Genomic DNA, 10,693 nt, shown 5'->3' with positions numbered 1-10,693 from the left:
ACTTTAAAATGGTGGAAGCCCTCAATGCCAATGTCCATGCTAAAACAGGTTATATCCATGATGAGTCCTCTATCCATGTCTATGACAACAGGCACAACTCAATATCTGGTAGTTTTTTCAAAGTATGTCGAAATGCCATGTGCATTGTAACAACCTAAACATTACGAAACGTCTATTCGCTCAAATAAGCCACACGTAGCAAATTAGCAATTACATTTTTTGTTGACCAAATTCGACCCTCTCTCATTGACCTCCATGCAATAATTCCTCACTTCGTGGGCTTATTGTCATGGACAGATTTTGGGCGGAGTAAAACCTCTTGCTTCGCCCCTTTCTCTCTGTGGTAGCCAATGCGAAAAATACAATAAACTAGCCAATTTGTTCTTCAACTGTGCTGGGGCCAAAAATAGGCCTTTGTAGAATCTCATGTTTTCATCCATGGATTAGCTACCTCTGGCTACTCCCATATCAGTCTTCCACAATATGAATACATTTTCCCAATCTATTATTTAGATCCTCTCTTACATAAAAACTACACTTTTTTCATTTCTTTCCTTTTTAATAAGGATTTTAACCATTAAAGGTTTTATGTGGGATAGTATAATATGGTGTTCACGTGTATTGGGGCGGCAGGTAGCTTAGTGGGTAAGAGCGTTGTGCCAGTAACCGAAAGGTCGCTGGTTCTAATCCCCGAGCCGACTAGGTGAAAAATCTGTCGATGTGCCCTTGAGCAAGGCACTTAACCCTAATTGCTCCTGTAAGTCGCTCTGGATAAGAGCGTCTGCTAAATGACCAAAAAAAAAAATTGTATATGCGAGAAACTACAGCAATTCTGATGATGCCTGCAGTTTTTACAGTAAGCCAACAGTAGGCTATGTGTGTCTTGGCCTTCCCTCTCAGGTTGTGAGCTGGATCTGATTTCCCCTCGTCATCGGTGCCCTGAAAGTTACCCAGCTGTCTCACTCACTCACACTGACACCTGCCCTCACAGTCCCTTACTCACTCACCCCTCTGCTCTAACCACTAACCATTGGATCACTGTTAGGAAAGTACCTGCATAAAGAATATCTCAAAAGGGAAGTACCAATCAAGAGTTTCGGTTTCGGAGGCCTCCGGTGTAATAGGTTGCTCATCACACATGAAAGGAACATCTCTGAATCAAAACTGGTGAAGAAATCCTTTGCCATACATCCACATACCAGATTCCATTTCTTAATTGACTGGACTAGCAACCAGTGGGACCAAGTAAGTCTCAATTTCAACTATATTGCATTTCTCTGTTTTTAGTGTATATGTGTCATCTGTTCAGTTTTTTCTAGATAGACATCATATATTTAATTGTTCAGTCAGCTTTTAGTTAGATAGCAAATTCTTTATGTTTTCATTGAGAGGGGACTGAAATGTCAAATATTTATAAGACTTCTGGTCTAATATCATTGTACTTTTTTCCAAAATTTCTCAGCTCATGCCCACATTTAGCTATGATGAGATTGAGTTACCCTGCCCCAAAATAGTAGAGTGGACGAGTGTATGTTTGGGGGGGGGGGTATATGTATGTCTGTGTATGCTTGTGTGTGTGGGTAAATCATCTTGCCCATACCTAGTTGTTCTGTTAATAATTTTAAAACTTCCACAAAGTAGACCAAAGTAGTCAAGTGTCCCATTCAAATGGTTCTCAGATTGAAGGTGATATTGAAATCCAGTGTTTCTGTTCCCTAAACTGTCTTGTGTCTCAGGTGTGCAGCACTGCAGGACGAGTGTGAGATCTCCCACACCACGCCATGGCCCAGTACGACCAGTGAGTCTACTCTTATGTTGCTGAACTCAATACACTCTATGTACAGAATTTGGATAGTCCTTTTTAACAGTTATCCCTGGTTCTAAATAACACAATATGGGAAAGCTTTAGGTATTATATTATTCATCGCAATAATCATGTTAAACTTGGTCAAATTGAAAGCTCAGCCACTATAACAATACTAATGCAATGTTCACTCTCCAATACATTTCAGATGTCCTTGTTGCTCAATGTTGCTTAACAATGTTCTCTGTTTGTTTGTCTGTATTAGACTGGAAGATAAACATTCTGTGGATATCCACGATAACCCCACAGCCCCTGACAATATTGTAAAAGAGGAAGACAATACTGTGAGTAGCATGTCAGTCTGCCAGTGTTGGTAACACCATCCCCCAAACAGTTTAGAATAGCAGCCAACTGGGACACTCATTAGTTTAATATATGTGAGGCTTCCTGGTCCGCTATTTCTATTCTGTTGTTAGCTGACACTGTGGGCTAAACCTAGAGCTTTTTTTATTGACCACATACTCTCCAGAAGTAAAATAATGTTTAAAATACTTGTTAAATGAAAAGCTACTTTTACTTTACTGATTTACTTAACTGATGCAAAAACATTTGTACATTATAGAGAACTACCGTGTGGACTTGTCAATGAGAGGAAAGTATTATTTTGACTAGGCTGATTCTTACCTATCCAATCAGTCGTCACTAGGGAGAAGGAAGGAAAGCTGTCTACCACTAATAGTATTGAGACATAGTCGCTCTCTCTGCAGGTATACTTTATTTATGAGGAGGAGGTGGAAGTGGAGGAGAAGGAGCCTGAGCCTGAGCCTGTTGTTATATTGGTGAATGACAAACCACACAAGTTCAAGGACCACTACTGCAAGAAACCCAAGTTCTGTGACGTCTGTGCTCGAATGATAGTCCGTAAGTTTAACATTGACCACAGTCGCTCTTGTATTTATTAATAGTATCTGTAAAGCTTAATCATACTGACTAGCATCTTACTGTAAATATTTTCAACCTTTCAGTCAACAATAAGTTTGCTCTACGGTGCAAAAACTGCAAGACCAATATCCACCACTCATGCCAGTCCTATGTTGAGTATCAGAAGTGCTTTGGCAAAATTGTAAGACATTTTCTATTCATTATTTAGATCACGATCTGTATAATGTCAGATCATGATCAAGTTCATGTTGCATGTGGTTGCCAGAAACACATCAATTCCTCTACATATTCATATTGCTGTTTGTCCTATAGCCCCCAGGTTTCAGACGGGCCTACAGTTCCCCTCTTTACAGTAGTGACCAGACAGATGCAGGTAAGACACTAACCATCTCAACAAGCTAAGTGTTCAACATATTTTGAACTGTGTGTTCCCGCTGCTGCTTTCTCCTGTCCAGCCCACTCCAACCGTAACGACCCTGTGTTTGACACCCTGCGGGTTGGGGTTGTCATGGCAAACAAGGAGCGCAAGAAGGGGTCTGAAGACAAGAAGAATGTGAGTGTGGCACATATTAGCCAAAAGATAAATTAATGATGATAAGTCCCAATAATGGTATCATTAACTGACAGACATTTGCATAGGGAATATAAATTGTATGTTAACCATATTTTCCCCCTTCCAAGATGATGATGATGATGATGGAGGAAGAGGAATCACAACAACCCAAAGAAGATGAGCAGGCAGAAGGTATTGAAAGAGGATGAAGGATGTCCATATTGAAGCATGTGATAATTCAAGGTGATGCCATTTATGGTTCCATTGCATCAACTGTACAAAAATATGGTTGATTTACTTATAACCACATAGTTTTATTTAAACAAATTGTGCCATGTGATTTGATATTGGAGCCCATCAAAGAGAATGGTAAACTAACTGAAGCATAAGTGGTTGTTAAGCAGCATTAAGAACACCTTCCTAATATTGAGTTGCACCATCCTGACCCATGTTGATTTAAATGCTTCCCACCGTTGTGTCAAGTTGGCTGGATGTCCTTTGGGTGGTGGACCATTCTTGATACAAACGGGAAACTGTTGAGCGTGAAAAACCTAGCAGTTTTGCAATTCTTGACACAAACCTGATGCGCCTGGCACCTACTACCATATCCTGTTCAAAGGCACTTAAATATTTTGTCTTGCCCATTCACCCTCTGAATGGCACACATACACAATCCATGTCTCAATTGTCTCAAGGCTTAAAAGTCCTTCTTTAACCTGTCGCCTCCCCTTCATCTACACTGATTGAAGTAGATTGAACAAGTGACATCAATAAGGGATCATAGCTTTCACCTGGATTCACCTGGTCAGTCTATGTCATGGACAGAGCAGGTGTTCTTTATGTTTTGTACACTCAGTGTATGTACTGTATGTCAACCTTTTCCCAGACAAAACATAATGGCATACAGTACAGAACCCCAAAAAAATATCTTACACTGAATGTCAAGGAGGTACGTAAAATATTTGTAATACTGGGTATATTGTTGAGGAGTTCACCATTGTTGTATTGAAACTCTATATAAAGACCTTGTGTGATGTGTTTGTAGGAAAGCCAGAAGGGGATAAGAAGGGAGACAAGGCTGACAAAGCAGATGACAAGGTGATATTATGCATACACTAACCATGTAAACATCAATAATAACACCCTGTCTGGTACATCAATACAATTAGTAGACAAACATCGGTGTATGTTTGCTACAGAAAAAGAAGGAGATGGGAAACATGGGAAATCAGTCACATTACTACCTGGCTCTGTACCGCTTCAAGGCCATTGAGAAAGATGACCTTGACTTCCAGTGAGTTTACGAAAATGTTTCCTTATATTGTATGAATGCCATTTTATGTCCAATATTTCAGTCTTGTGAAACATTTTATCAAATTTCATACAAATATACAAAGCTTTGTCTGTCTTTCAGTCCTGGTGATCGAATCACTATAATTGATGACGCCAATGAAGAATGGTGGAGGGTAAGTGTTCCTGAAAAAATTATCAAGCAAGCTGACAATGATCAAAACTAGCAATGGCTCGACCAACTCATTGGCTGTACTTTCTATTTTATTGTCAACATCGTAAATAAGGCTTATTTTCTATTTTCAGGGGAAGATTGGTGAGAAGACAGGTTACCTCCCCACCAATTACATCATTAGAATAAAAACGGGAGAGAGGGTGTTCAAGGTGACACGCTCCGTTGTGGGAAACAGAGAGATGGGACAGATCACTCTAAAAAAAGACCAGGTAAGAAACAGGTGTGTCTCTGTTTGTCAGACCTGGGTGAAATACTATCACATACTTGAAAGTACTGTAATTTAGGTGTGCTTTATGTGTCTATGAAAATAATGTTTTGAGTTTTTCTTTGTTCAGGAAACTGATTTCAACTCATGAGCAGTATGGATTGGTGTGTGCATGTGGACAGTGACTCTAATGACGGTTGCTACTGTGTGTGTGTGTGTGTGTGTGTGCCTGGTCATCTGCAACAATTACTGTACCTATGTGGAGCCACAGCACCTTCCTCCATTCTCTTTGTGTTGTGTTGCAGATCGTGGTGAAGAAGGGAGAGGAGGTGAATGGCTACCTGAAGGTCAGCACCGGCCGCAAGCTGGGCTTCTTCCCCGCCGACCTGCTCCAGGAAATCTGAACCTTACCGGATCACAACCACAACCATAGGACTTGGGTCACACCGTCACTAGGACCATAACCACACAATGAATCAAACCCAGTTCCAGGAAACACACATGACCAGGCACAGCATTTGTATACGACCAGTCTAGCGCCACTGTAATTTTCCACCTGTAGGGGGCTGGGTCTGATCTGGTGAGTCTGTAAGCTGTTTGAGGGCTGTAAAGGCTCAGAGAGGGGAAGGGTATTGAGTGTAACCTAATACTGCAGCCTCCCCAGCCTGTTGAACTGGGTCAGCTGACCATGCAATCCGAGCTGGATGGAGAAATATGTTAGGTAGGACCGTAAATGTGTGTGGTGGGCATTTAAAACGTTAACATGTTTGTGTCATTTTAATGTGATTAAAACTGGACAACCTTAAACTAGATCTTCAGCAAGTTTCAAAAGGCAAAGGCTGTAACCACTGTAAGTAGCTAGGATTTGTACATTATTTTTGTTATGCATTCAAACAAAATTATATTTTGGAGGCTATTGCTTACTGTCATTGTTGTAGTTCCTTGCTTTAATATACAGCTGAAATACTAGTGCTTAATTTTCCCCTTGATGTAAATGTTAAAGGGACCTTGTTAAAGTGCATGTTGTCATGTCTTTGCATGGGCCTGTCTTTTATAATCATTGCCAAAACAATGTGCTGTGTATTTGAGGAGTTTATATAGAGCAATAGCCTATGTAAGCCTAGTTGACACACCGACCCACATGCTTTTGCCTATCATTGATGCAAGATTGTAACATTACACTACAGTCTTTTGTAATTCATTTTCTATTGAAATACTAACAGCCAAGTGCAGGCTTATCCTGTTTATTGTCTTTCTTGATAAGCATCCTTTCATAATCTACAGAACTCTGTGATACCATCATAGTAAACTTTAATGACTGATCATTGTGTAAACATGAAATCAATTCACAATTATTTTTGTATCAGTATTTTGCATTCACTGATTTGTGTGTGTCTACTATAATTCAGGACTCATATGCCTAACCTAAACAGGTAGGCCTTATCAGTTCAACTTTTGTCTACAAAATAGTCATAACAGGTACTCATGTCATGTATCTTGATCCAGTGATGGGGACCAGAGCCATATATTTATTCGAAATACATGGCTCTGATGGTGACAACTAGTGATGTGCAGTTCGCAAACTATTCGTTATTTTTGAACAAATCTTTTTTGAATGACTCGAGTGTCACTATTCGTTTTTTTGAGTGATTCGTTCATTTTAGGCCTTCATTTGACCTTCTTCTTCCTCTTCTTCTTCTTCTTTGGTCATTCGCACATTTTGTTTGTTCATGCCTCCACCTACAAAAACTTGCACCACCAACTAACCCTTCACCTATATAACACTATTTAATATAAATTCATAAAAAAATGAATGTAAAAACTGTCCAATAACGGAGAATATCCTAGCTCCATATATGAAATTAAGGAAATGCGTATCTGGAGCATGTCTACTCCTTATTTCTAATAAAATGTCAGATATACGGATATATATAGATATAGATATCCCCTGATATTGACCCTTTCCACCCAGTGACTGGGCACTTCTGAGCCCCAGCAACATGGGCACCCCCACAATTGACACACACAGTCTTTTCCACCGATACTACACATTCCTTTGTCCCATGCCCTCCTGCACACTTCTTACATCTCCAAATCTCCCTCCTACACACTGCTGCAACATGACCATAAGCTTGGCATCTGAAACACCTTAGTGGGTTCGGCACAAAAGCTCTCACTGGATACCTGACATATCCTAACATTACTTTATCAGGTAAAGACTCTGCTTAAAAGCTTAAAAGGACAGACACTGTCTTCTCAGTTTCACCACGCTCGTCACAGACACAGGGAATTTTCCATTTCAGTTGTTCCACCTCAACACTTAACGCCACCCCAGTAATCACTCCTTTCAAAGGCGCCCTGCTCTGGAGAGCAAAGCAAGTCACCTTCTAGGCAAAATTGCAAAGAAAAAGCCATATCTCAGACTGCCCAACTTAATCTTTTCTTTTTATTGGCCAGTATAAGATATGGCTTTTTCTTTGCAACTCTGCCTAGAAGGTGAGCATCCCGGAGTCGCCTCTTCACTGTTGACATTGAGACTGACATTTTGCGGGTACTATTTAATGAAGCTGCCAGTTGAGGACCTGTGAGGCGTCTGTTTCTCAAACTAGACACTCTAATGTAGTTGTCCTCTTGCTCAGTTGTGCACCGGGGCCTCCCACTTCTCTTTTTATTCTGGTTAGAGCCAGTTTGCACTGTTCTGTGAAGGGAGTAGTACACAGCGTTGTACGAGATCTTCAGTTTCTTGGCAATTTCTCGCATGGAATAGCCTTCATTTCTCAGAACAAGAATAGACTGATGAGTTTCAGAAGAAAGTTATTTGTTTCTGGCCATTTTGAGCCTGTAATCGAACCCACAATTGCTGATGCTCCAGATACTCAACTAGTCTCAAGAAGGCCAGTTTTATTGCTTCTTTAATCAGCACAACAGTTTTCAGCTGTGCTAACATAATTAGCCTTTTAAAATGATAAACTTGGATTAGCAAACACAACGTGCCATTGGAACACAGGACTGATGGTTGCTGATAATGGGCTTCTGTACGCCTATGTATATATTCCATTAAAAATAAGCCGTTTCCAGCTACAATAGCCATTTACAACATTAACAATGTCTAAACTGTATTTCTGATCAATTTGATGTTATTTTAATGGACAAAAAAATTGCTTTTCTTTCGAAAACAAGGACATTTCTAAGTGACCCTAAACTTTTGAACTGTAGTGTATATACACATCCTTTTAAAAAAAATACAGTTGAAGTCGGAAGTTTACATCCACCTTAGCTAAAATAAATTTCTACTCAGTTTTTCACAATTCCTGACATTTAATCCTAGTAAAAATTCCCTGTCTTAGGTCAGTTAGGTTCACCACTGTATTTTAAGAATGTGAAATTTCAGAATAATAGTAGAGAGAATGATTTATTTAAGCTTTTATTTATTTCATCACATTCACAGTGGATCAGAAGTTTACATACACTCAATTAGTATTTGGTAGCATTGCCTTGAAATTGTTTAACTTGGGTCAAACGTTTTGGGTAGGCTTCCACAAGCTTCCCACAATAAGTTGGGTGAATTTTGTCCCATTCCACCTGACAGAGCTGATGTAACTGAGTCAGGTTTGTAGGCCTCCTTGCTTGCACACACCTTTTCAGTTCTGCCCACAAATTTACTATAGGATGGAGGTCAGGGCTTTGTAATGGCCACTCCAATACTTTGTTGTCCTTAAGCCATTTTGCCACAACTTTGGAAGTATACTTGGAAACCCACTTGCAACCAAGCTTTAACTTCCTGACTGATGTCTTGAGATGTTGCTTCAATATATCAACATAATATTCTTTCCTCGATGCCATTTATTTTGTGAAGTGCACCAGTCCCTCCTGCAGCAAAGCACCCCCACAGCATGATGCTGCCACCCCCGTCTTCGGCTTGCAAGCAACCCCCTTTTTCCTCCAAACATAACGATGATTATTATGGCCAAACAGTTCTATTTTTGTTTCATCAGACCAGAGGACATTTCTCCAAAAAGTACGATCTTTGTCCCCATGTGCAGTTGCAAACCGTAGTCTGGATTTTTTATGGCGGTTTTGGAGCAGTTGCTTTTTCCTTGCTGAGCGGCCTTTCAGGTTATGTTGATATAGGACTTGTTTTACTGTGGATATAGATAATTTTGTACCTGTTTCCTCCAGCATCTTCACAAGGTCCTTTGCTGTTGTTCTGGGATTGATTTGCACTTTTCGCACCAAAGTAGGGCGACTCCTTCCTGAGCGGTATGACGGCTGTGTGGTCCCATGGTGTTTATACTTGCGTACTATTGTTTGTACAGATGAACGTGGTACCTTCAGGCGTTTGGAAATTGCTCCCAAGGATGAACCAGACTTGTGGAGGTCTACAATTTTTTTTCTGAGGTCTTGGCTGATTTCTTTTGATTTTCCCATGATGTCAAGCAAAGAGGCACTGAGTTTGAAGGTAGGCATTGAAATACATTCACAGATACACCTCCAATTGACTCAAATGATGTCAATAAACCTATCAGAAGCTTCTAAAGCCATGATATCATTTTCTGGAATTTTCCAAGCTGTTTAAAGGCACAGTCAACTTGGTGACCCACTGGAATTGTGATACAGTGAATTATAAATGAAATAATCTGTCTGTAAACAATTGTTGGAAAAATCACTTGTGTCATGCACAAAGTAGATGTCCTAACCGATTTGCCAAAACTATAGTTTGTTAACAAGAAATCGATGGAGTGGTTGAAAAACGAGTTTTAATGACTCCAACCTAAGTGTATATAAACCTCTGACTTCAACTGTATATTTCCCTTTATTACTTTCCAACCCCACCACTCCTTCCCTAATTGGAGTAAACGAGTGAACAACAATGCTTAGGCCTCTACTTCCAGCTTATACATACTATATACATTTTATGGACACAGTCAATTTTACAATAATTCTATTTTGTTTGTTTTTACTCCTGAACTTCCTCTACCCTCAACCTCTCCGATCATTTTCATGATGTCCATCCGGTTTGCTTCTATATGCCATATCTTTCTAACTGTGCTCTTTCACAAAAGCTCTCAACCTATAACCTATATACTTATTATGGACACACTATGCTTTACATTAGTTATCTTGTTGTTATTAGTTGTTGTTAGTTGTTATTAGTCCCATCCTTCAGCTCCATTCAACACCTCCCATCTATCTCTTAACACCTATTTGCCATATATTTTTCAACTGTACTGTGATGTTTCACAAAAGTTCTGAACCCTTCTATTCTAATTGTTTCTACAGATTGTAAATTGAAAATAAACATTTTTGCTAAAAGTATTATTATATTATTGATCGATTGACTTTTCAGATCCCCCAGTAGTGCTATCTGCAGGGTTAGCTCCAGGTAAATATTGAAATCCTTCAGCCATTCCTGGACCTGTGACCAAAAACAAGATAGAAATTGACAGTACCAAAACAAATTATCTAATGATTCTGTCTCTTCGCAGCAACATCTGCAGAGCTGGGAAGATGGTATCCCCCATATAAATAACATTCAATTGGTAGAAAGAATTTTGTATAATAATTTAAATTGAAAGATTTTTTTTTGAATTCGGCGTCGTTTTGCGTATCAGTTCATAAACTACTATGCCATGGAATCGGTATGTCAAAAATCTCTTCCCACCT

General features: G+C 39.6%; 1 protein-coding gene across 1 annotated transcript; it reads left to right on the top strand.

Moving 5' to 3' along the window:
- Positions 1 to 984: 984 nt before the first annotated feature.
- stac3 (SH3 and cysteine rich domain 3) lies at positions 985 to 6,390 on the top strand. The gene is made up of 13 exons (XM_041845899.2): positions 985 to 1,245; positions 1,737 to 1,798; positions 2,070 to 2,148; positions 2,572 to 2,725; positions 2,830 to 2,927; positions 3,059 to 3,119; positions 3,202 to 3,299; positions 3,428 to 3,491; positions 4,345 to 4,397; positions 4,499 to 4,593; positions 4,714 to 4,765; positions 4,896 to 5,033; positions 5,335 to 6,390. The coding sequence occupies exons 2-13, from the start codon at positions 1,782 to 1,784 to the stop codon at positions 5,431 to 5,433; spliced, it is 1,008 nt and encodes a 335-aa protein (XP_041701833.1). The 5' UTR covers positions 985 to 1,245; positions 1,737 to 1,781; the 3' UTR covers positions 5,434 to 6,390.
- Positions 6,391 to 10,693: the final 4,303 nt, after the last annotated feature.

The sequence above is a fragment of the Coregonus clupeaformis genome, chromosome 24, assembly GCF_020615455.1.
Source record: "Coregonus clupeaformis isolate EN_2021a chromosome 24, ASM2061545v1, whole genome shotgun sequence".
NCBI lineage: Eukaryota > Metazoa > Chordata > Actinopteri > Salmoniformes > Salmonidae > Coregonus > Coregonus clupeaformis.
The sequence above is the reverse complement of the archived record's forward strand: the minus strand, read 5'-3'. Positions and strand labels throughout refer to the sequence as shown.